The 26,193-nt window shown below is 41.4% G+C and overlaps 1 protein-coding gene across 2 annotated transcripts; it reads right to left on the bottom strand.

Moving 5' to 3' along the window:
- Positions 1-1,820: 1,820 nt before the first annotated feature.
- On the bottom strand, positions 1,821-25,939 carry LPL (lipoprotein lipase; the record flags this gene model as incomplete). Of its 2 annotated transcripts, XM_081269082.1 has the most annotated exons (10): positions 25,622-25,937; positions 18,380-18,537; positions 14,831-15,010; positions 13,489-13,600; positions 13,088-13,321; positions 11,354-11,596; positions 8,985-9,105; positions 7,452-7,634; positions 6,058-6,159; positions 1,821-3,781 (listed from the first exon to the last, which is right to left on the bottom strand). In XM_081269082.1, coding segments are annotated over exons 1-10 (1,422 nt in total). In that variant the 5' UTR covers positions 25,710-25,937. The 2 variants fall into 2 exon arrangements, with proteins under 2 accessions (XP_081125208.1, XP_081125207.1); XM_081269081.1 differs by lacking the exon at positions 1,821-3,781 and having other exon boundaries at positions 6,054-6,159; positions 25,622-25,939.
- Between the last annotated feature and the right edge of the window lie 254 nt (positions 25,940-26,193).

Raw genomic sequence — 26,193 nt, 5'->3', positions numbered from 1 at the left:
CAGAACATTCCCAGGGAGATTCAGAGGAATATTATCTGTGTAATTTAATTACCTTTCTAAAATAAGAGAAATGCCTCATAAATGGGCTTACATTCTGAGTGACATTTTAAATAGAGTAAGATTATGACAGCTCTCACTTATAGTAAACTGGACACCTGGGATAGGTGAGCCTCAAGTGAGAGGGTGGTGGACAATCCCTGCAGAGACCCCTTGTTGAGGGGAAGAGGGTGCTGCAGCCCTTGGCTGTGTCTATCCCCACAGGACTATGTGGTTGCATTGTGTGTGTTTTGTTTCGTTTTGATTTTTTGGTACTAGGGATTAAATCCAGCAGCACTTTGCCACTGAGCTACATCCCCAGCCTTTTTTATTTTTATTTTTTATTTTGAGACAGAGTCTCGCTAAGTTCCTGACACTGAACTCAAACTTGTGATCCTCCTGCCTCAGCCTTCCAAGTTGCTGGGTTTACAGGTGTGTACCACCATACCCAGCCCTGTTTGTGTTTGCATTTTTAAGAGCCTTATGTAGATACACTTTACATGTCATAACATTCACCTGCTGCACGTGAAAATGTACCATCTAATAATTTTTAGTCAATTTACAGTCATGCAAACATCACTGCCATCTAATTCTTATCACTCCCCAAAGATCCCTCGAGTCCACTTGTGGTCAGTTGTTCCAACTCCCAGCCTTGGGCAACCACTCCTCTATTGGTCTCTGCAAGTTTGCCTTTTCTAGAAATGTCATGTAGCCACAAAATATGTCATCTTTGGCATCTGACTTCTCTCTCCCATAGCAAAAGTTTCGAGGTACATCCATGTTGGGGTGTATGCAAGCAATTTGTTCATTTTATTCCAAATACTCTTCCACTGTATGAATGTGTCACCCAAATCTCTTCACTACTCAATGGGCATTTGGATTCTTCATGTTGAGGCTCCTAGGAATAATGCTGCTATGAACATTGGTGTAGTGATCTTTGTGGCCCTGTTTCCATTTCTCTTGGATTTATATTTAGCAGCGGGATTGCTGGTCATACAGAATAAACCCTCTGCATAACTTTTCAAAAAGCTGCCCCACGTTCCCTGAGTGGCCACACCATTTTATAATCCTATAACACAGCCTCAACATGCTCAGCGACCTTGTAATTGTCTGTCCTTTTTGATTATATCAACAGGCAATGATGGACAGTAGCAGAGTGTGAACTGGGGAGTTCCTGTTATCTACCAGGGAGGACTCCTGCTCCCGAAGACCCTATCCTGGCTAACAATAAGAGTCTGGGTTAGTAGCTGGAGAAACAACTATTTTTCTGGGCCAAATTCTTCCTCATTTTACAAAGAAGCATAGTTCCATGGATGGACTTTAATGCTACTTTTTTTTTTTTTTTTTTAATGATTAAGGTGACCCAATGCAAAGTCCTAAAAAATGCACCCACCCATCTCAAATAATTCATCTTATTGCACAAGTACTGCTTGCATCGTGGCTAACAATGAGACCTCAGAAGTAGATACACTGCATCTTAGAAAGCGATCAAAGATATTTCATATGAATCTAACGCTTTTCTTATGATAATGCATACTGCAGGCAAGAAAAGCCTTCGTACTTTATTCAGGAAAAAATTCTGCATCCTTTTCCTCTACATTTAATTTAAAGGATATCTACAGCTTATGTACAAATAGATGTTCAAAAATGTGCACTGTAATTCTTAGAAGCTATCTTACTTACTAAGTATAGTGGTTGCTCAGTTGAAATTTGCTGAATGAATCTGCCCTAAGAATAAATTTACTTTTTCTCAGGGGCTAAAATGATACAACATAATGACTGAGTGTGGTAATAAAATTTTGTCAATTTTATTAAAAGCAGATTCCATTTCTTCACATAGTTAATTCAGTTTCTTTCCTTTTTTTAAGCCCATTTCATTGTATTATTTTATAAGAGTGAGTTGGTTCACTAATCAGACACGTATAAAGTTAGCACCACACATCTACAAATCTATAAATGCAGGTAGCCACAATGACCTTTCCAATATGTACACACTCCTGTACACATCCACACATATATTTACAGCTCATAAATAAAATTTAAAGGCAAAGCATCATTGATATATATTTATATATATATATATATTATATATATAGCAAATCTTTAGAAGCAGAGTTCCCAAGCCATGCATGGACTTGCTCAATCTTTTACGTTTATGCACCCTTGATTAAAACCCAAACCCAGAAAAATCAATGAATTAGCAATAAAGGGGGATACCAGTGACCAAACATACATTGTTTTATTGTTAGAATTCATTCCAAGCCTGATGTAGTCAATCACAACATTTGATATTATTTAGGCACAATATCTTTCTCCAATAGAGGGATGACATTCTGGTGCATCTGGAACTATTTCTACTCGGACATGTTCCAATACCTTCCTTGACTGTTCACCTTCCAAATCACACTGCATGACAGACACACAGGTGGGGCTTTATAGGCATGAGTTCATATACCCACATACTTTCACAGTTTGGGTTCCCAGCAATAACCTCCAACATATCTGACTTCTTAATCATTTTATAATACACAGAAAAGCATTCAGAAGATATGAGATCTAGTCCATAAATAATTGTTCACTCACTCTTGATTTGTTGTTAAAAAAACAATGATAACAACCCTCCTGGCACTTCATATGGTGACAACAATCAAGGATTCTCTTTCTTGCACTCAATGGTTTATAAGCACTGCTTATGCATATAACCCAGTAACTTTTCCACCTTTTGATACTTAAGAAAAACAATTTTTGTTTAAGGTTTGCAGTTCACGTGACACAAAATTTGAATTTTTAACACATCTAAGCCAGAAATGAAAGTTTTTTCATGCTTCAAGTATGATTGAGGCATGACTGAGATGAGCCCAAATCTCAATAGCAACTATCAGATAGGAAATGATTTAAAATTGATGAAAATAATCTGAAAAATGTGATAATAAAATCATAGTATTGTTTTCTTTCTGCACCAAATTCTGTGTCAGCTGAGGATTGTTGGTTTGTTTTTGGAGAACATTGTAAAAATATAATATTAAGACAAAGGAAAAAAGAAACAGAGATTAAGCAATAAAATATGAAAATCTATTAAAGAATGAATGGATCTAAACTTTGTATGTTTTGCTTATAACTTTGTCATGATGCAAGCCAAGAGTCAGGCCAAGGCTTAGGATTTTATCAGCCCCATTCTCTGTCCCTCTCCAAGTCGCATTTCCCTGGTTAACTCCTGGGCCACATCCCAATGGCAAGAGAAATATTCCAAAAGATCAGGTGTTTTGACTACTAAATAAACAGATCTGACTCATGCCACAGGGAACCATCTTCTATATTCAGACTTGGAGAAAATTTTGAAAAGGCCTCAGTCCAAAAAAATCCAGAATTCTAATTAAAATAGGAGGGTCTAACTAATTTTAGACTATGGCCAACGCACCACCTGTAGGAGCCTTATCTTACTACACACAGGGACAACTGTTCCTTCTCAGAGGATAGAATGCAGTGCTTTTCACGTGTGCTGTCTTAGCACAGCAAGATGAGCAATTTGGCCTCAAATTCAATTAGCCACTTTTTTAGACTGTATTTTGAGAATGTTTCCTAATTGAACTAACAAGGATATAAATTTGGATTAATACTTTTTTTAGGACAAGTCCACTTTTAAACACCCACTTTTAAACACTGGGCATCTTTTGTAAAATTTACTTCATTTGCTTCATTCTTCACAGAATTCTTGTGTTCTTCTTTCTGTGGACTTTTCCAGTGTCTAAGAAGAAAAAAAAAAAAAGAGGAAGAAAGGCAATTTATTATCTGCTTAGTATTTTACAAACTCTTCTCAACCCCTCTGCACCATTTAAGAGAAAAAAGTATTCGACTGGGAATTTGGAACAAAGTATGTGAGGCTAAGCCCCTGGGAGGTGTAGATAAAAGATCAGAGACAGCAGAGGTTCCTGGGACTCAGAGATACTCTGACATCTATTTAGCTAAGTCCCAACAAAAAGTATCATTTTTAGTTGCCAGAGCCAAATGATTTCAAAAGTTAGGAAGTTTTCTTACTTCCAAAATGTATCCAATGAAAATCCTGTTTCATTCTTTCCCTGTAATCTGAGCCTTCTGAAGACTTAACGGAAGATACTAAAGAGAGCCTTTTGTTTGGTTGATTGATTTTGGTCCCAGAGGAAAGAAACTGCAGAAGACCATAAGTCTGATTCATAATTACTTCCTAAAGTTAAGATCTATTAAAAAGGAAAAAAATACTGCCTAAATACTTGTCGTTTCAGTAATCAGACAAAAAAAAAAAAGAAAGTATCATTAGACTTTCTCAAATAAATGCTTGTCACCTATACATAGTATGGCCAGAAGTACTTTATAAATGGCTGGAGCTATTTCCTGATTGGGGACTTCATTTTCATATTTCCAAGTTGCAGATGATCTGGGGAGAATGAATCCATGTGTGTACGTGTGTGTGTGTGTGTGTGTGTGTGTGTGTGTATGTGTGTATGTGTGTGTGTGTGTTGTTTGTAACACAAATGTGCAAATGTGTAAAACTTCACGGCAGAGGCCCTTCCTAAGCATAGAAGAACTGTGGAGTTCCCTCAGATGTGTGAGGAGTAGAAATGGAGCAAAGAGCATATCATAGAGAAGCCTCCCCTGGTTAAGGACAGAGCTGTTCTGCCAGGCTCACAACCAGCGACGCTCCTCCATTTCATCGGGAATGTCTTTCCTTCTGTGTTTTTGATCCAGATGGACTTATCTTGTCACTCAAAATGTGTATGCCATGTGGGCTGGGGTTGTAGCTCTGTGGTAGAGCTCTTGCCTAGCATGCGTGAGGCACTGGGTTCGATCCTTAGCACCACATAAAAATAAATAAATAGAATAAAAGGTATTGTGTCCATTCACAACTAAAATTCCATTTTTATAAAACATAAAAATATATAAATAATAGGTAACTATAAAGCGTGCAAGGATATAAATCAAAATGTGAGTTGGGGCTGTCAGTGGGTGACAGGGTCACGGTGATTTTCTTTGTGTCAGTTTTCCTAATCTATTCGTAGTGAGCACATATAAATGATAAAATAGAAGTTTAAAATGATACAGATGTTCCAGGCAAGGTCTTCAGGAGACTTTTTCTGACGAGGCCATTCTTATTCTGCACTTTCGTCTCTAACCCTAACTGGGAAAAGAGGACAAACTAAAGCCAGTTGCTTTTTCTATTTCCCCATGAAGTGGTGACCGGCCTTTGTCATTGTTTCTTGTGTCACTGGCTTGTGTGATATGGTCTAGTGTTCCTCCCCTTTTTAAGTGTGAGCCATTGGCACTTGGCATCTGGCAGGGGAGCCAGGGCAGGAATGAAAATGGCAGATCCCGAGAGCTGACGGAGGCTGGGAGGGGGAGGGACGGTCACAGGCTCAGTCCCCACTTAGCGCTGACGTTCTGGAAAGATTCCGCTGACAGCTGCCGTTCGGATTAGCCTTAAAGGTCAGGAAGGAAAGAGCCCACAGTTGTTTTGAGATAGAAAGGAGGGGAATCTCCACACTCTCATCCCATTAGCTCCTGTCTTTGAGGGTTTTGAGAAGGGTGCTGGACCTTCCCCTTGGGTTCTGTGTCCTAGAGTCCGCTGGCACTTGGAGAATCGAACTATGTGGCCACCACAGATGTGACAAGACATTTTCTTTCCTGGAGAGGACTGTACTCACAGGACATGGGCAACTACTAAGCCTCCAGTGCCCGCTCTGCACACAGCACCTGTGAGGGCTGCAGAGGGGGAACAGCAGGAAAAACAGTCCATTGGGGGAAGTTTGACTACCCCATAAAATAAAGTAGCCTGAATTCGGCACATGGGACTAAGGCCAGAACTGTTGGGAGAAAAACAACATAAAAAAACAGAAAGAAGAGAAAAAGAGGAAGTAATGCAAAAAACAAATGGATCCAGAAGGGCTAGAGAGATAGCCTGAGGTTCTGACCACAGGACAGTGCAGGCCATTAGCTATGGCAGAAGAGTGGCACATGTGGCTGAAAGCTTGGTGTGACTGAGATGCTCACCAGCCAGACTTCTTGAGAGACTTGTCATGGCATTTCACAAATACTGCGGATCCCTTCCCCTTCTGCAGATGAGCCACCTTCTCCCTGGAGCAGAAGATCACCCTGTGGAAGAAAATGGACGTGAACATACCATGTGGAACAATAAGAACGGCTGTTCAGAACCGTGCTGTTCAGTAAGGACTGTCTGGATCCTGCATGATCAGGCAGATGATTGTGTCGATATTTCCAGTAATTGTACCACTCAGGGCACATCTGAATCCAGGTTAATGAGGGCCCAGCCCAGTGTTCAGCAAATGAGCTAGTTTATCAATCTAGACAGGTGTATAGCTTGGTGCAGCTTTAAAGCCACAAGGCTTTCGCTAAGAGATGGCACAAGGTCAACGCCACCACCTCTTAGCATCTGCATTAGGAAATAGGGAACAGGCCTTCAACTGGCCCTGATGGAGAAATAAAGGTTCTTCATTTTCCATCGACAGCATCTTTTATGGTACAAAAACAGATGATGAAAGAGAAATAATCTCTCAATTCTAATTTAAAGAGTTGGTTTTACTAACAATAGTCATATACTATGGCTTGCAAAATCCCTGCACATGTAGTATAAAAGTTTTAAATCCTGTCTATATAACCCATTTTGTGGATGTCTTACCCACATCCATAAATGAGGAGTGCAGTTGAGGAGACAGGATGAGATGTCCTTGGAATCCCATCCTCCTTGAAGAGATTGGAGTTAGGCTTTGAATGTCAAAGGAACATCTCCTTTGACATAAAATAAGGAGCAAAGCAGGGTTTTGGTCAACCAATGCTGAGATTTCTAACTTCTGATCCTAACTGTCACTCCAAATAATGTGAACAACACAGGGCTCATGTTTTTCTTACTTGAAATGCCAAATACTACAGTTGAATATCCCTAATTCAAAAATCTGAAATCCAAAATCAGAATGATGCCATAGTGGAAAATTCTACAACTGACCTCATGTGACAGGTTGCAGTCAAAATGTAAGTATACTAAAAAAAAAAAGGATAAAATTACCTTTAACCTGTAAGTATATAAGGTGTATATGAGACATAAATGAATTTTGAATTTAGGTATCCCCAAGATATCTCATTATGGATTCACAAATGTTCCAAAATCAGAAAAAGTCCAAAATCCAAAATACTTTTGGTCTCATTCATAAGGGACACTCAACCTGCACTACATCCCCAATGTAATAACAAAAGAATACTCCAGAAATACCCTAGGTATATTACATAGGCTCATAGGATTGAGGATCCACTTTACTAAAGTTTCCCTTCAGTGAAAATTGTAGGTTCCTGAGATATTGTCACCAGGAAATGACATTGGGGGCAGTCTGAAGAGCAGTAGGTGGTGGGGTGAGGGGGATCAACTGAATTACTTTTTTTGAGTCTCTCCTGCTTTCACTCGGATCTTCTCAATAGCGAAGCGGGAGCTGCTCCACCAGTCTGACCAGCTGAAGTAGGAATCACTCTTCCACTTGAGCTTCATCATTAGCAGCTCCCCAATATCCACCTCCGTATAAATCAGGAAGGAGTATGTCTTATTGGTGGAAACTTCAGGCCTGAACAAAAATTCAACAAATTTGGTTAGTTCTGTAAACCAGTTTTCTCTCTCTGATTTGTTCACGTCCCAAAATTGTAAATGGCTTTATTGTTTGGGCAAAATTTTAGAAATGCAAAAAATGTCCAGAGCAACACTTATGCTGAATGAATGCATTTAGTGTATTTTTAAAGCTGTCCACACCCCATTGAATCTATACGAACACCCATCCTAATAACATGAACCATCTACAATTCCTAAGAGGAAAAAATTGATTAGCCAGTCATTGACATTTTCATGTATTCCTTTTCAATTGGTATTGATATGTGAACGTATTTCTACTTAGTCACAATCATGGTACACATGTGATTCTCCTTTATTCTTTGTTCTCTTCCTATTATCTTTTGCTTTTTGCCATGTTTTAGCTAATTTTCTATAATTACAATTGTTAAAGGGTAGATTGATCTTACTGAAAACAGTAAACCACAATTCACTTACCATAGACACAAGGCTGACCACTTAGTTTCTAATTTACACTAATTGCCAGTGTGTTATACTTTAAAAATTTTTTAAAGTTTCTATTGACACTTTCTTTAGAATAAATAAACTAAAAACTAAAAGTATAAAATAGAATAAAAACTAAAAAAAATATTACTCCACTACTTACAATTACATTTTATGGTTATAGAAAGTTACTTCCTTGCTATTTTCCTTAACTAGAGGGTTCCAGCAATAAACAATATGCCCAGTGAGGGTTTGTACTCACTCACCAACTCATCAGCACTGGGAACATCAGAAGATTCGTTTGCTTAGGAATTATCAAAGGATATGGAAAAGTTGCTTTGTGTTTTGTATTTCTTTGATGAGGAGTGAGGGGTAACCCTTTGTCTTGGGCTTCTTACTATTTCTATCTTCTCTACCTATTATCTTAGCATCTATAAAGTGGTTTCCAAAACAAAACAAAAAAAAAACGGATAAAATCATCTTTAACTTGTAATATATAAGGTGTATATGAGACATAAATGAATTTTGAATTTAGGTATCCCCAAGATATCTCATTATGGATACACAAATGTTCCAAAATCAGAAAAGTCCAAAATCTTTTTTTTTTTTATGTCAAAACTTTTGAAGGAATTTCATTGTTTTATTTCATTTCTTTGTATAAAAGAAGTAAGCAAAAAAAAAAAAATTAAGCAGCTGTAAAATGTATTTCTCAATACAAAACAGAGCCAAGACCTCAGTTCCAGAGTTCCAGTTTCAAGCTAGAACTTGTTGCAGGTATGATTCTGCCTGTTTCTCAGACCTACAGCTATGGCAAGAACCAGTGCTCTGACCAGCCCCCAGGCAGCAGGCGAGTCCCCAGGCTACTCACAGGGTGAAGGGGATGTTCTCACTCTCAGCCACGGTGCCATACAGAGAGATCTCGAAGGCCTGGTTGGTCTGCGTATTACTCTCAGTCCCAGAAAAATGAATCTTTACTTGGTAGTGGAAGACTGTAGGGGAAGAAATGGGAGCCAGGGCTGGTCAGGCTTCCTGAAAACACTACCATGATGATCAGGCAGTTCACACCCACAGAACGTATCTCACAAGCTCCCAAACAGGAAGTGCACACACAGCACCACCCATGGCTTGGAAAGACTTCTTCCCACCCTACAGTGTCACACCTTGGAAGTGCAGACTTTGAATGCTACTCCTTTCAGAAAAGTGTGGTTGCTGTGGATGGGAAAACCCCCCGGGTATCTGAGTTGTCAAGCAGTCCTAGATGGAGTACTGGGGAGATCACATCAAGCCCCAAACACCTAGGATGCTTTCTCTGGGACCTCTGCCTGTCTTGGCCATCTTGCCCCTTAGCATCTGTATCAAGCACATTTGGTACCTGTGACCAAGTCACTGAGTGAGAGGGTGCTCCTTCTCATTTCCCCATTTGCCCTCCATACCTGACTTCAAGCTCCTTCAGGGTAGAGGACGGTGTCCATCCTCTTTATTCCCCCACTCAGCCCAGGGAGACAGGCAGTAGGCTCACAGCAAACCATCAGTGAGGCCAGGAGCACTGTTTTGAAAGCCAGTCCCTAAAGTGTCACCGATTCAGAGCAGGAATTTGAACTTAGATATCTCATTCCTGCTCTTCACCAATCTCTGCCGAAAATTCCAAGCAAATAGGACTGGGGAGAGGTTAAGGGGATAGAGGAAGGCAGTGGGCCTCAAACACAGCTAATGTGAGGGAGGAAAAGTTATTATAATACTTTTTTTCTTCTGTATCTCAAGATCCTGGTCATATTTTTTTTTCTTATTTGTGTTCTGGCAGATGCACTTTCTCTTAAGGTGGGACACAGATTTCATAATACTAACCGTTTGGCACAATATAGGCAAATGCTGTTTTAATGCTACTTTGGACATTTATTCTAATGAAAATGGTTTTCGATACATTTTCTTATTGTGAGCTTCCAATGACAAATTGTATTTTATTTTATAGCTAAATAAAATAGATATAGCTATCTCTTTAAATAATAAAAATAATTAGCCAGATGCCTAAACAAAAACAAACAGAAAAATAAAACAACAAAACCCTCCAACCAGTAAAAGATGAAGAGAAATAGAGTTAAAGGCAGCCCTTGCAGGCAGCACGAGAGACAGAGCAGGAGAGGCTGGGAGTGCCCACCAGGTGCCCCCACAGGATGCTGATGGCGCCCTGGCAGGCACACTCGGGATGCTAGGGTTGAGTGACCTGTCCATGTCTTCAGAAGTCAGTCTCCTCTGTACCTCACACACTCCTGGTTCTGAAGAATCAGAGAACATGAGGGTCCCCTCATTGCCTGAAAGGTTTCCCAGAATGACAGATGCTCCAGACTCGATGCCACCAAATGCACCTCTGCAGAGTCTAACAAACCGCCTTACAGATGGCCATGGACAGCAGATACCTTTTACGTCGGGAAACTGTTCTTGAATATCCTGCCTTCGCTCAGGCTTCCACGGGGACTCCACAGAAGCTAGCTTTCCTAAAATCAGCCCCTTTCACCAGTTATCTGATTACCTCCTCCTACCCCACTGTGGTTTAGGTCTAACCCTAAGCAAGAGGCCAAGTTTGAAGTTTAAGAGTGAAATGAATGGACGTATCATAGCGGGTTTGGTATTTTCTTGCCTTCCAGAGATAGTTGAATTCTAAAATACAGGTGGCTCTTGTCTTCACATAAAGCAAACTTTAGAGGTGGCAAACTTTCCATAAAGGGCCAGAAAGTTAATATTTTAGACTTTGTGAGCCATATATTCTCTATCTGACCTATTTAGCTCTGCACTGGTGGCCTAAAAGCTACCTTAGACAATAAGGAAATGACTGGTGTGGTCGTGTTCTAATAAAACTTTATTTACAAAAGCAGGTGGTAGGCTGGGTTTGGCCCACGGGCCAAAGTTTGCTGATCCCAGGATGATGGTTTCAAATAAGCTCCAAGCTCAGTCCTGACAGACTGAACCATGATAATGGTCACAGTTACACAGGCCAGTGACAGATGAGGTTGGAAATCCCAGGCCATGCCCTGGGCCACACTGGCCAGGGAATTAGGAGCATCAATGAAGTGGATCAATGCAACTCCCTGTACAGCAACAGAAACACAAATGAGGGCTCAGGGCTCAGCAACATCACCTCATTAACTCTGTTCCAGGGGATAGAGCAGTACGCGTGATGCAGAAGGCACGATCAAGACAGGACTAATTGATTTTCCTTACTTACGACAGTCCCCGGCTTACCTTTGTAGGGCATCTGAGATCGAGTCTTCAGGTACATTTTGCTGCTCCTTTTGGCTCTGACCTTATTGATCTCGTAGCCCAGATTGTTGCAACGGTTCTTTCTGCAACTCAGGCAGAGTCCCTTCTCAAAGGCTTCCTTGGAGTTGCACCTGTAGGCCTTACTCGGGTTTTCTTCATTCAACAGGGAGTCGATGAAGAGATGAATGGAGCGCTCATGGGAGCACTTCACCAGCTGGTCCACATCTGGGAAAGAAAGACACACAGAAAATCTCAATTCCGCAGAAACCCAAAAAAGGGTGCTTCATTTGGGGTCTAAAATAGGGTGGGTGTGGTATGAGAGTAAATGAGCCTAGGATCCAGTCCTATACATTTGTGACTGTAGGCCCTATTTTAGGAGATTGTCTGGGTGCAGCTGCTCATCTACCTCCAAAATTTTTCAAAGTTGCAAGTTCGCAGGTAACTTCTAAGTTTTATGCTGTCTTATCAATATGCTTAAAAAGCCATAAGAGACATTCCAGGTAGAAGTTGACTTCCCTCAGTTATCACATCCTTTTCTTATATAAAAATCGTCTAATAGTGACAGAAAGTGTCTAGATAATTGTAGAAACCTACTTCTAAAACCACATTAAATAAATAGTATTTTTTCATACATATTATGAATAATTGAGGATTTGTGTTCTTACTAATGCTTTTTTTGGGGGGTGGGGGCTGTACCGGGGATTGAACTCAGGGGCACTCGACCACTAAGCCATATCCCCACCCCTATTTTATATTTTATTTAGAGATAGGGTCTCACTGAGTTGCTTAGCGTCTCACTTTTGTTAAGGCTGGCTTTGAACTTACTATCCTCATGTCTCAGCCTCCTGAGCTGCTGGGATTTCAGGTGTGCACCACTGTGCCCAGCCCCAACTAATGCTTTTTACATCAAATGAATTACAGAAATGATCAATGATGTCCTAAGAACGGATTATCATAAGCTTTTAAAGCAACTGAAAACAGTAACATTATGCTACAAGTTCTACAGCACATTGACCAGTCACAGGTGGATCCAATGTCCATAATGTATGCAAAGAGCCCTTAAAAATAAATTTAACATAAGCTGACAACATTATTAAAGCAAATATTAAATTAAGCTAATATTAGATTGTATTTTTCTTCTTGTGAGAGATTTATCGCAGAGAATGGTGATTTTTTTTTAATGTACCTGTTTCTTAAAAAAACAACAACAAAAGAAATTTGGATGAAGCATACCTCTTTCACTTTCCATAAAATTCTAAATCAGTTCCTTGACTTTGCAACTACCTTCCAATTATGACAACACAGAGCCAATAACATTTTATGGTGCTATTTATGGAGGCCAGCAGAGTTTTCCTCCCTAAATCTCGCTTTTACTTTCTCTTACTAATGTAAGAGCAGCACTCAATGTAATCTACAATACCATAAATAAGAAATAAAATGGCTGCCCCCCTCTAATGCAATCATGCTGAATATGGTAGAATTCTTCAGAAACAAATTTTGGACTATGGTATATTTATAGTACTCTCTTTTTTTCTGGTGCCAAGGTTGCAACCCAGACCAAGCCCATGCTGGACAGGCAGTCTCTACTACTGAGCTATATCTCCAGTCCCAAATATGTATATTAAAACCACACATTTTGGGGATAATAGTAAGACACTGAGTCAATAAAGGCGAAGAGAAAAACGCACATTTAACCAGCTTCTAAGTCATATTTACCTCCAAGGCCTCTCTCTGCAATTACACGAATAGCTTCCCCAATGTTGCATCCTGGTTGAAAAGTGCCTCCATTGGGGTAAATATCAACGTGTCCTACTGGCTTCTGGATCCCAATACTTCTGTCCGGAGACCCTCTGGTGAATGTGTGTAAGACGTCTACGAAATCCGCATCATCAGGAGAAAGGCGGCTGGGAGCTTCCGCATACTCAAAGTTAGGTCCAGCTGGGTCCAGGCCTGGATGGGAAAAAAGACCCCACAGATGTTTAAATCCACATTGATTTTAGTCCCCTTTGATATACACTGGGCACATGACCAGACCAACACCATACACGTAACGTGACTCTTTCACAACAGCGGCCACCTCAACTCTGGTGACGAAGTGAATGAAAGTGCTTTCTTACCAGTAATTCTGTTGACTTTCTTATTGGTCAGACTTCCTGCAATGCCAGCGGCATGGGCTCCAAGGCTGTATCCCAAGAGATGGACGTTGTCCACGGGGTAGTTAAATTCCTCCTTCAAAAGAAAAAAGCTTTTATAACTAAAAGAAAGAAAATGAAGGACTGGGGTATAGCTCAGTGATAGAGCACTTGCCTGGCATGCAAAAAACCTTGGGTTCAATCCCCAACACCAAAAGAAGAAAAGAAATAAAGAAAATCAATATAATTATTGTCTTTAAAATATGGACACTACTGTAAATAAATATAAATATACATATATATGTGTGTGTGTGCATGTATATACACATATATATAAACTTTAACCCATTATTCCCTCATCTAGATCATCTAGATATGCTGCCTCACTTTCTTCTTTAAGCTTAGCCATGCCACAACTTCTAATCAGAAACTTCAATAGTGGGAAGAGGTCAGAGACATGCATGCTCCAGCCTTCTCATTCAACAGGGCAGAAGCCTAAGGCCCAAATGGGTGATCTGATTTGCCCAAGTTCACTCGCCTGATCGGCCAAAAAAACTAAGAAGAGAAATTTTGTCTTAGGATGATCAGTTCAATAAACACGGCTCAGTTTTTACTTTCAATTGTCAGTTTTTAATAATTTGGCCCTGTCAGAGTGTTAGCTTTCTTCTAACTCCAAGAAACTTTTCAAAGGTAATTTTCAGAGAATGGCCTGGAAAAGTGGACCATTCTCTGAAAATTGGTAAAATCTGCAGCCTAGCCAAAACTCTGGACCCTGAGTCACTTGGTGTCCTATACTATATACCTTTCCAGCCTGTGTCTTCCCAACTCAATCCCAACCCTCCCTCAAACCATGAGGCAGGATCATATGCATTCCAACAAAAATCTGGATTCTTAAGCCCCACTAAGAAATAAATCCTGCTAATGTTTTTGTCAAAGAGATCAGCACTGTAACAGAAAGCAAAGCCAGGATGAAACCACCCTGAGCCAAGCAGTGGGAAGGATCTGGCTGAAGGCACCACCTGCCCACCCTCCCCAAATAACAAACTTTTGTTATTTCTGCCCATGTTCTTGGTCTCAGCAGATCTATTCACTGAAAATATCAAAGAAGAAGGCAGAGGGCAGGCAGGGCTATGTATTGGCTTGATATCGGATTATTCTTTATCATAATGCTGCCTTGGACTCCAAAAAATGTTCATGCTCATTTTGAAGATATGAATCACCCCAGAAAACATCCATATCTAAGTGAAAAGGAGAAAGACCCACCCCCTCATCCAGTTCTGCCAAGAGCTCTGTTTTAGACACATGATGCTCCTCCTCCCCGTCTTACCTCCATCCAGTTGATAAATCTGGCCACATCCTTTCCCACCAGCTTGGTGTAGCCTGCAGACACCGGATAATGCTGTTGGGCCCGCGACAGCCAGTCCACCACGATGACATTAGAGTCCGGTTCCCTCTTATACAAGGCAGCCACAAGTTTGGGCACCCAACTCTCATACATCCCTGTCACCTGGAGAGGATGACAGGAGCTTTCTTCAAAGACCCACTTGTTAGATCCAAAAGCCCAATACACCTACGAACTGGCGAGGAAACCCTCAGCTCACACAGAAAAAAGAAAAACTCCAAAACAGATCAGAAGCTTGTGCTACCCCTTCTGAGGCACATCCAAGAGTGCAAAGGAAGGGCAGATCGAGGTTTATCGCACTTTCAATTTTAAAGCATGTTTTATAAACTCAGTAAAACTTTAGTAATTTTGATGGTGGAAAGATCAGCCTGAGTGAATTAAGATTCCTATAGAATTAAAGGCTGTTTTAAGAGAAATTCAGCTTAATCACTTTCAATTTGGCTACTAAATGTTTCCTAACAAAATTGTTTTAGGGGATATAAATGCATTTTTTTCTCTCTCTTGTAAGGAATCATTTACATGCAGTGAAATGCTAATGACCCTTGGCAGGTCACACCATAGCCACATAAAGGTGACTCAATTACATACTGAATAGACAAAGAGGATTCTGAGATTCATGTTTAAGGCATCTTTTAATGGGAAACCTGTAAAAATCCAGATTATATGTATTGTAATTCCAATAGAAAAAAAAGGAGTGTTGGTTTCCCAAACCAAGGGACTTTGATCTCACAGGGTGGGTTCTTTCAGATTTATGCTTCTTTTGTTTATCTGTTTGCTAGACCAAAAGTATCAAAACAGAAGCTCTAGCTTCCACTTCTGGCTCTAAGTAAACTGCACAATTTTTCACCAAGTTGCCCTGGTCTGTATTGGAAAAAGGCCAATTCAAGACTCAGGAGATACTGTTTCAGGTTCCTCCTCTTCCACTCAACAACTTCAATCTTGCCGGGCCATCTAGACCATAAAGGGGTTGGGCTCAGGTGATCTGGATGTTCCCCTCCACCCCATACACTTCTCCCTGTGGCCATTCTGCTTCCCAATCTACTTGCAGTGATAAAATGTCAGCTCTGCAGCTATTTTAACATAGAAACTGAAAAAGAAAAGGCACTTTAGGAACTTATTTAAACCTCCTCTAGACATGTCTCAGGGTAGCTGCTTTAAGTCCGGGTGCAGAGTGGGTCTTTGAAGGAGCCAGCTGGACACCCACTGAGGAACTGGTCAGTCAAACCCCCTTCACCCCACTTCCTGGCTGGGGTGCTGGCCACCCTTTGCAGCTGCATCTTAAGATTGGGGAAGATAATGTCATTTCTTCAAAATGAGGTGTTGATGGTTCCTTATTCCAGCCAGCACTGAGCGACCCCCCCCCCTTCACAATGAGAACTCTGTACTTAAAATTAGTAAATCCAAACGAGTGGTGAAGTTCCCAACCAGCTGCCTCTAAGCTGCCCCCCAGGATGTGCCATATATATGCTAGATGCTTGAGCATCTTTGGGGTGTCTCCTGAGAGGTGGGAGAGTGTCCTCATTTCCCTTGGTCTATGCCCTTGAGTGGCCTAGTTGCTTATCTCAGATAAGATGAGAAAATTGTGTTTGCTCCTGGCTTCTAAGTTTTTCTATACTATCAATATTTCCAAGTTAGGCAATCTATAAAAGGGCAAGTAATCCAATTTACTCTTTCAGAGTCTGATATGTTTACTAATTAAGTAACAACTAATCTAATCCTTTGCTTTCTAATTCAACATAAAATACAGATAAAAGGAACCCTGAACAAAGGGAATGAAAAACCCAGGTACCTACTTCCCTCAAATCAGTTCTTATTTTCTGGGTTTTTCTTTTGAGACTCCTCCAATCAGTACTTCTTTTAGAAAGCTTTGATAGTTATACACAACACTGAACCCAGACTGTCTGCCACCTGTACCAGGTGGTTCGACTGAACTCACCAGCAGGTTCATGAGATAAGCCAAGATCAGCGTGTCTGGACGGCTTATCATTGCAGACCAAACAGCTCTGTTCGAGCTGTCCTATGGCCAGCCACCCAGCCTCTGAGGCCAAGCACTCAAAACATCAGGACACACATGTGAAGAATACCCATGGGCTCAGTGGGGCTGTCAGATCAAGGAAAGTAACTGGCACACTCTTGATAGTGGGTTAGTCATGTTATCTTCAGTAAGAGAAGGAAAGTTTTTTCAAAAACTCTTAAGCACAAAATTCTCTAGGGATAAGACTAAGATGCCTGGAATACCCAATTTATTCCTGTTGCAGAAATGTTTCTATTAAGCTTCAATTTTTTTGAAAAGTCTTGAAAGCCACATTGCATATACACTCAAAATGCCTCTAAAAACATCAAAGTTTCTCTTGTTCTTGTTAAATCTCTTAAAATATAAAATTATTCATTTTTGGAAATCTGAAATTTTATCATTTGAAATTACTATGTTAACTCTAGTAAATGAATGTCTTATCAGGATAAACATCTTTGTGAATTCTGTTAATAGTTGCTTTTTTTCATAAAAATTATGGCAATCATCCTATCATGCCAATAAAAAGACACTTTAGTTTTGTAGGAAAAGAAATCAGGAATAGATGTGTATCATTTTGTAGCTAATTCTCCTCGTTAGAATTTCAGATCTATCAAAATTTTAACAAGATTTGACATAACGGAAAGATAATATATCTCTGACAATCCATTTCATAGAAATCCTTTTCAGTAACATTATCCAGTCATTGGGGATTGAAAAATTTAAAAACAAACTAAAGTATCTAAGCAAGAACAAAACATCAGGCAAAGTGACTATTTGATGTATTTAGAGAGGGCTACTCTGTCTTTGTTCATATTTTAAATAAGTAGATTTCAACCCCAGTCTGCACTTCTCCAGCCATCTTGTGTGACAGTCCCCTGGCTAGCCCCCTTTCGTCTCTAGAAAAATTCCCTGAAGTTTACAGGTGAGGTACGAAGTGGAGAAACCTTAGGGAAGTCTAGTCCCACCTCTTTGTCTTACAGATCAGCAAACTCAGGCCCAGAGATGAGAAGTGGCTTGACCGTGTCACAGAGCTTGGACTAGCCAAGCCAGTACTGGGACCCACACCTCTCCCTCCACTTCAGCCTCTCCTCAATGACAGGTGTCCTTCTTCAGAGAAGGGCCTTGGGGGCCATGCTGGATGAACAATGCTCACTCCAGATGTCCCCCAGCCCTGCACAGCAATAACACATCCTGCCCTGTCTATAGGCAGAGCCACCTTTTCCCTCCTCGTAGGAAGGGCTGCCTCAAGGTCACTAGCCAGGTACTGTGTTAAAGTGAAGGCTGGCTCTGTCAGAGGAAGCATCCACCAACCTGCGGCTTTGGATTCCACCCTGAGCCAAAACTGCCTTTTTTCACGTTTAAAACAAAGGCACCAGAAAGCAGGCAGAAGTTTGGGCTGAGTCCCCACGAACCAGGGTTCAGTTGACCCCAATCCACCCACTCCTAAGAGCCACTCTCACCGTCCAGCCGTGGATGACCACGAAGGTCTTGCTGCTGTGGTTGAAGTGGCAGTGGGCCACAGACTCTGACACTCCAGGAACCAGGTGGCAAGTGTCCTCAGCCGTGTCTTCAGGAGTCCTGAGGGCAAATTTACTTTCGATGTCCTTAAACTCTCTTGCTACAGGAAGAGGAAAAATCAGATAGGAAGTTAACTGGAAGATTGCTTGCTTTTATTTTCTGGAATGGTATGGTGAACCAGCCACCACTGCCAATGCTATTTTTCGTTCCTAAAGTGCTTTATAAACATCAAATGTGAATTTCAAGAGAATGACAGATGCTCTTTTCCAATGGTGACAAGTGGATGGAGATGACCTTAATCATGAGTTAAGCAGTATGGATCTCTCTGGTGTCTCTCACCTTTTTACATCTCTAATTACATCAAAAAAGTTTTCCCACAATATCATACAATTGGGTCTGTTGGAGAGGTTTTTTTTTTTCCTTTTCATTTGCGTAATTTTAAAAAATATTAGCAATAAGAAAAGTTGGGATTATGAGGAAGCTTTTGTATGGACTTGTTTCTACACCCATGGCAAGAGAGACTGGCTCTAATGTTTAGAGAAATCATTAGTGGATTGTTCAGAAAGGCTACCCAGCATCTGAGCCATGGCAAACACTTTCCCCAGAAGTCTCTTCTTCTTATATGGTTCCTATCTTCCACACAAAGGCAAAACTTAAAAATAACAGCAAAGTTAGTTGTAGAAGAGTCCACTTTGGTTTTTCATAGTGAATCTCAAACTGGATAAAGAAAGAGACCCTAACTTTTGAAACTACGGACAATAAATCTGAGTACCGTTAAATCTTCGTGGGTATTGTGGACAGTACACATGACATCACAGGGGCACTTGAAGTAACTTACATTGCAAGCATAATCAGACTCTTTTCACAAAGCAGAGCACAATCAAAGGGAGGCTATATTACAGGAAATTATTTAATTCCTTGTGAAGTGAAAAAAAAACTCTATTTACTATCAGAAGGCAATAACTGGTATTTTTAGACTTCATGATTCCAAACTTTTAGGAGATAAATAGATATATAGGAATATACTAATTTCTGAATCTAAGTTTATCCTTTTTCACAACTTGAAATTTAAAATCTATAATTTTAAAATAACATTGCAAAAGTAGGGCTAGAATAAAAATAAGAATGAGTCAGTAATAGTGAAAGTATAGACACTGGGATCAGGCTCATTTTGAAATTATCTAAGGACTGGTAAACATTGTCCTTTTTATTATATTTCAAAATCCATTATACCATATTGTGATTACTTGCTAAGGGACTAAGGGACTTCTTATTTGTAACAAGTTGAGTGCACCCACACACCACACACACACACACACACACACACACACACACACACATACACACACACACCTATTACCTAAAATGTATGAGACATTTCTTAATGTTATATTTATTAGAAAGAAGAGAGTTTTGTTACAGTTGCTAATGACTCTAAGATCATTTATTCAAATAAGAGTCTGTACTAAACAGTGCTCTTCAATATTCTTTTCATTTCCAGACAGTGAAACTTCACCAAATCCATGCATCCATCAAGAATCTGCTCCATCTCTCATCTTACTCGAAGATACAGGTCTCCTTGTTCCTTCCCAATCAGAAAATGCTGCTACTTTTATTAGTTAATAGAATAATGCATATTTTAATATAATTCTGTTTTCAGTGCCCAAGTTCTTTTATTTTTAGAAAGTGTTTTAGAAAATGTAAGACTAAATTAATATCACTTGCTCCCACATTTCTCCACCTCAAATAACTCATACCTCCTAACAATCTTATTTTAACATGCTCCATTATCCTTTTTTAAAGCATATTTGATCTGAACAACCTGGCAGACAGATCAATCTGGCTTACCATCTATTTGTACATTGCCATTTAAGGCTATTGCCTTGTACAGCTTCAGAGAGGCCAGTTTCCTAGAATTATGCAACTTGGCCCTGGTATTGCTGGTGTTTTTGAAATGTCCAAGAATATTCTCTGAAATTACTAAGACTACTAGCTTTGTGTATTTCCATGAAGAAAAAAAAAAAGGTTTATTCGAGCCACAGATCCTGCATTAGATTATATGTATGGCTCATTGACAGCTGCAATTTCCTACAGCCAACATGGCTGGTGGGTCTGTTGCTTGTAGAGCAAAGTAATAGGAAACTCATGCATTCTCAAATTTTCATTTGGGAGACTTTCATCCCTCTTTTAAAGGATTTTTTCATTTCAAGTTTGACAGAAAAATAGTGCCACTCTGTGCTGTGTGAGATATGAAGTCATAAATCTTACCACCGGCCTCGCCAGTCCTTGCTTCTCTTTAGTGTGCTAATGGTCTACCTGTGTTTACAGTCCCCCAAGGAGGATTCAGCAGCCTAAAGATCAATGATTTTCCCCAAACCTCTCTCATCCCTCCATCGACCACCTCAGACCACGTAGAAACAGGGAGGAAGATGGACCCCAGCTGGGGGTCACCCAGTGCTCAGTTGTCCAGCACACCCTGGGGTTGCTACTGGGTGGCAGATGAACGGATGTAATGAGACGGTTACTAAGGAAACTACTGGTTTTCGCCCATGGAAATCATGTTAGTGACTCTGCACTCATCTAACTCCACTGTCTTTCATCAGGTCGCCTAGAAATCAAGACCATATTAGAGTAGAGTAGAGTAGAGGAAAAAAGGAGCAAATGATTGAACAAAGGAACCAAGGGAGTGAGCCTGAGACAGCCCTCCTGAATTCGACTTACACTCAGCACCACCCTGTCGACCAGGATGCCCAGATGCGTCCTCATTGAGCACACAGAGAGATTTTGGGGAACAAAGCATGTTACGACTCAATGCATTTCCTACATGATCTTTACTCCTAAATTCCTAAATAACTCAAATCAGAGTGCTTGAGCAAAAAAGAAGATGTTTATCTTAATGTGGTTAATAACTCTTAACACACACACACACACACACACACACACACATACACACACTCACACCTACAGGACTTTTCCAGTAATTCACTCTCAAGATTGCTGGCCATAGTTATTTACACAGGCAGCATCTGGAGGATGCTAAAGAAAACAAGTTCAATCACCAAACTGGTCACTTGGGAGAGGGGAAATATCAATATTGCCATCTGACCAAAGTGATTAGTGTAGTTGAATATTCCAAAGTGCACAATGCTCTTGCCTTATCTAACAAGCAGATTTATTTTTCTTTTTTAAAGAAAAAAAATTTATTCATGGGGTTGTAAAAAGAAAGACTGTACCTTTTCTGTTGAATTTTCTCCAAAATTAGGTCCAAACCTAAACACTACCAAAAACACTACCTAACCACTACCAAAAAGTAGAGCTACAGAAAAGGTTCTGAGATGTGTGTTAAAACTCCCCACTTGAATTAGACCATCAAGTCTGGACAGGAACAAGTCATCATTATCTAGGGACCTTGTGGACTGCTTAATGAAATATTTTGGTTGACTGTCATTATGCAGGCACATTTAAATTAAGATTTTTTAGTTGAAATACAAAATTCTTGTTAATCTGAAGTTACTTTTTCCTTGTTGATAGAGATAGCAAATGGTTCAAACTAACACAATGAAAGTCAATGATGACTTTGCTAACAAGTCTATTATTTGGAGGAAGGTGGGATAAAGAGAGGAACTCAGTAAATCAAAATGCAAGTGCTAACTTTTACGCTGTTTTCCACCATAATTAACTTTGTAAACCAATTTTTTTTTCAAAAGTAAGTTACTGATTTCAATATATTTATAGCTTGCATTGAGAAACACTAGATTCAGAGCCCTTTACCTACATTCAATGCCATCCCTCCAAAAGAATCTAACTTTTCTTACTATTTAAAAGCTTCTGTAAACTTAAATTAAACTTAAATTGATCTTAGTCAGGATGGCTAAGAAAACATAGAAACAGACTTCACCATCCAAGAAAGACACATAGAGAACACACACAGCAAAGAAGTGTGTACCACGAACTTGGCGACGGGATTAGACCAATGTGGTCATGCCAACCTTTGTCATATTCTGCTAATTAGCAGTAGGTACATTTTTTTTTTCTATTTCTTCAAAAGTAAAAAAATCACTGAATCACCCAAGACAGAATTTGATTATTCTGGGAGAACACAGGGAAGAGAAAAAGAATGCTGGCACAAGTTTCATAGGCTTGTTTCCATAGAACTCTCTGTATGTACATCTATGTGTGTGTGTATCACCTAAGATAACCCACACCTTCCTTCCTAGTAGATACCCATTTCCTCCATTAGAATGGACTGAACTATGTTAGCACTGAAATGGTGCTAACAACAGAAAGAGACATTCTCAAAGTGACCGCAAGCAGCAATGTGAGTTCTTTCAGTCCAGTGGACAGACTTTACTCACAGTTAAGTTTCAAAGTCTTTAGTCTCTAAGTAAACTGGAATCCTTTTATATTACTCCTTTAGAAACTAGCAAAGACTTTGACTTTTGCAAAGAGAAAGTGTATGACAAGAACTACTCCTGACAAAGATTTGCTTACAGATTAAAAAGTCTCTATTACCAAAAAATATTTAGCCCACTATGATGACAAACTATTTTGTGATTAGACTACCCTACCACTTTATGATGATATTCTTTTTGTTGTAGTTGGAAAGTACATTATATATAAATTCAAATGGTACCTCCATCCGGACCTGGAATCTAATAATATTCATGTCTTGAATACTTCCCCTCTACCTTTGTGACCCAAAGTCATGCTCCGCCCATCACTTTGATGACCCAAACACCTGTACATTTAAGGCAATACAACCTTGGTGGTAATAAAATGAGAATAGGTGTTGGTAGAAGAAAAGAACAGCAAAATGTGGCATGCTTCAAGGCATTTTCTCGAACAATCTGTCATGACAGAGGCAGTGAATTGTACAGAATCTGTGCAGCCCAACTTCTCCTTCATAATAAAGCAAGAATGGAGGAGTGAGCTAAAAATACACTGCTTAAAAGAAAGTGAAATTTTTCCACTGCAACTCTTTGCCCCTACCTGACTGCCACCTTTCCATACAGCTATTAATCAATCAATCACTCCCTTGCCGAGCTGTGCTCCAGTGGCATTTGCTATTTTTGCTCTCATCCTCCATCCTGTTTAACTCAGGTGTTAGCCTGGAAATTCACATAGAACTGCAGCTGCTGAGCAGGGCTCCAGGGCTCCCCTCTCTCAGCTGGTGGAGTTTCCTGACTGGGGCCCCATGGGAAAAGCCCTAGTGGCTCCTGTGGCAGTGCTTCTTGTCCTCACGTTGTTCTTAGAAATGGAGAATGAATAAGTCAACTCAGAGCCCAGAGGAGGAGCTGCCAGTCACACACACACACACACACACACACACACACACACACACTGGGCTCCACCTTGCTCTCCTTGACAATCTTCCACTCCTGGATGAATTTATCCAGAGGAGAAAGGGCTGGAAAGTTACTGTGATGAAGGAGACATAGAGGATGGGTTGGGGTGAAAGTGGAGAGGATGACAGAGAATCCTTTCAAGTCTACTTAGGAATAATCTCACCTAATACATTTTACATCCAGGATAAGCATATATTGGTTAAAATCCAATGAAGTAATCACATAAGTGTAAAATCAGAGTAAGAATGAGAGGGGCCTGAGAGAACTTTCAGTCTTGTCAACCCCTGAGTTGAAGAATTTAAACCCAGAGAGCTGACACTGACTCAAGACTTTAGGGTCCTGAACCTCTTAAGGGGGCCCAGCAAAAACTTTATATGTGAATGACATAATTCTGTGCGTTTACAGTAAAGGTAGCATTGTATGATGGCATTGCTTCTGGAATAAGAATTTCGCATGGAGAGTACATGCCACCATTTAAAAACCCTAAATCTCCAGTATCCTCAAACTGATCTGATTAAAAAACAAACAAACAAAATATTTGTCTTTTTTTATCCAATTCTGCTTTGATGCAATCTCCTCCTTTTTAATCCAACAAAAATGTTCTTGCATAACTTAATGCAGACATAAAACGAGCTTTAGTGTTAATCACAAAGACTGAACTATAACGTGGACTGCTGAGGACTTGCGTCCCAAGAGCACATCCTTAATGGTAATTCCACCACCCGCGAGAATAGGAAATGTCGCCTGCTTTTATGACTTGCTTCAGTGCTTTTTAAGCTGCTGCTGCTGTGTTAGCTAAACCAAGGTTCAAGTTACAAGGACTCTCAATTGTGGGCGGGTCTCGGGCTGGGCTTTCCTCTTCTCCCCAATAAAGAAATTCGCTTCTGGCCCCAGACGCCTTCACCCTGGCTAGGAGAGCCGCCGGCGCCCGGCCGGTGACCGCGGTTCCGCCCGCGACCTCCCGGAGGCGCCCGCAAACCCCATGTGCTCCCCAGCCACGCGGAGGGGCTGGGGACCCGAATTAGTTTCAGATCCGAAGAGAGAAGGAATGGCCAAGTGTAGACCTGGCAACCCCCAAGTCGGAGGCCACAGATTGCTGGTCACTGCGCCACGTTTTCGGCAGGGTGGGCTCTTCGCTAGGTTTTCTGGGCACTAAGAAAAGCGAAGCGTGCAAGCGTGGAAGCTGGAGTGTTTCCCGGCGCCCCAAAGCGTGCAGGACGCTGCGTCCCCGGGACTCCACGCCACACGTCCCCCCTCCGCGGTCACCCGCGCTTGCACCCAGAAAACCCAGCCCAGTTACGCCAAGACCCAGAGTGCCCTGTGCAGCTAAAATGCCAACAACGCCCCCGCCCCGGGCCGGCTTCCCCAGAAGGGGCCACTGCCTGCCCGCGCTTCCCCAGGCTGGGGCCCAGCGCGTTCCCAGCCAAGTCGGGGTCACCTTGGCCCGCGTGCCTTTCATGCCAGCCCCCTCTCCCGTCGGGAGGTGATTGCAGGTCACAGCCACAGCGCCCTTTCTCCCCGCCTCCTTCGTCCTGCGCATCACACCCAGGACCTCTCCGGCTGAGTCCGAGAGCCCGGGAACGCTGCTGCGGCCAGAGAGGAAGGGACAGCGCGGGAACCCGAGAGACCGAGAGAAAAAGCGGGAACTAGGAACCGCTGCAGGATGATAGCAGGCAAACTCCTTCCTTGCTTCTCCTAGATCCCATTCTGGTGACCCTTCCCAGGTCCCTGGTGCGCATCCGCAGCCCCTTTCAACTTTCTCCTTCTCATCCTTAAATCGTGTGGAAGCGGCCACTGGCGGGGTCTGCAGGTGGAGAGGAATTTAAGCACAAAACATACCGTCGGCGGCGGCCACCCCTCCGCGGGAGGCGGTCAGACTCTGGAGCCACAAGCCCAGGACCACCAGGAGCAGTGCTTTCCCCTCCATCTCCGGGCGTCCTTCTGTGGAAGCTGCACGGCTCGGGCTGGTGCGCCGACGGGCTGATGCACGGGCTGAGCAGGAGGCGGGAGAAGGCTGGGGCCGCGGTGGAGCTCAGAGCAAGTCGCCCTTTATAGGGGAGGGGAGGGCAGCTAGAAGGGGCAGATTTCCTCTGAAGAGGAGGAAGAGGAGGAGGAATTGAGTCTGACACAGTTTCCACTCCACGGCTGCTTATGTGACTGGAAATATGCAAATAAACCTCATCACCTATTGGCTATAAAATCATAAGTTGGGGGGAGGGCCCTAAATTCACTTCCAAATATTTGAGCAAACTGTAATGAGGATCAACCCTGCCAGCGAGAAAGAGGGGAAAGGGCAGAAGGGAAATTTTGCTTCTTGTTGGGCTCCCATTTGCCTTCCCGGAGGGGTCTACTCCCCAGTCCCCCTGTATAGGCACCGAACACGTGTTTATTTATCTTTATGTTAAATATTC

Source organism: Spermophilus citellus, assembly GCF_964194105.1.
Source record: "Spermophilus citellus genome assembly, chromosome: 16".
NCBI lineage: Eukaryota > Metazoa > Chordata > Mammalia > Rodentia > Sciuridae > Spermophilus > Spermophilus citellus.
The sequence above is the reverse complement of the archived record's forward strand: the minus strand, read 5'-3'. Positions and strand labels throughout refer to the sequence as shown.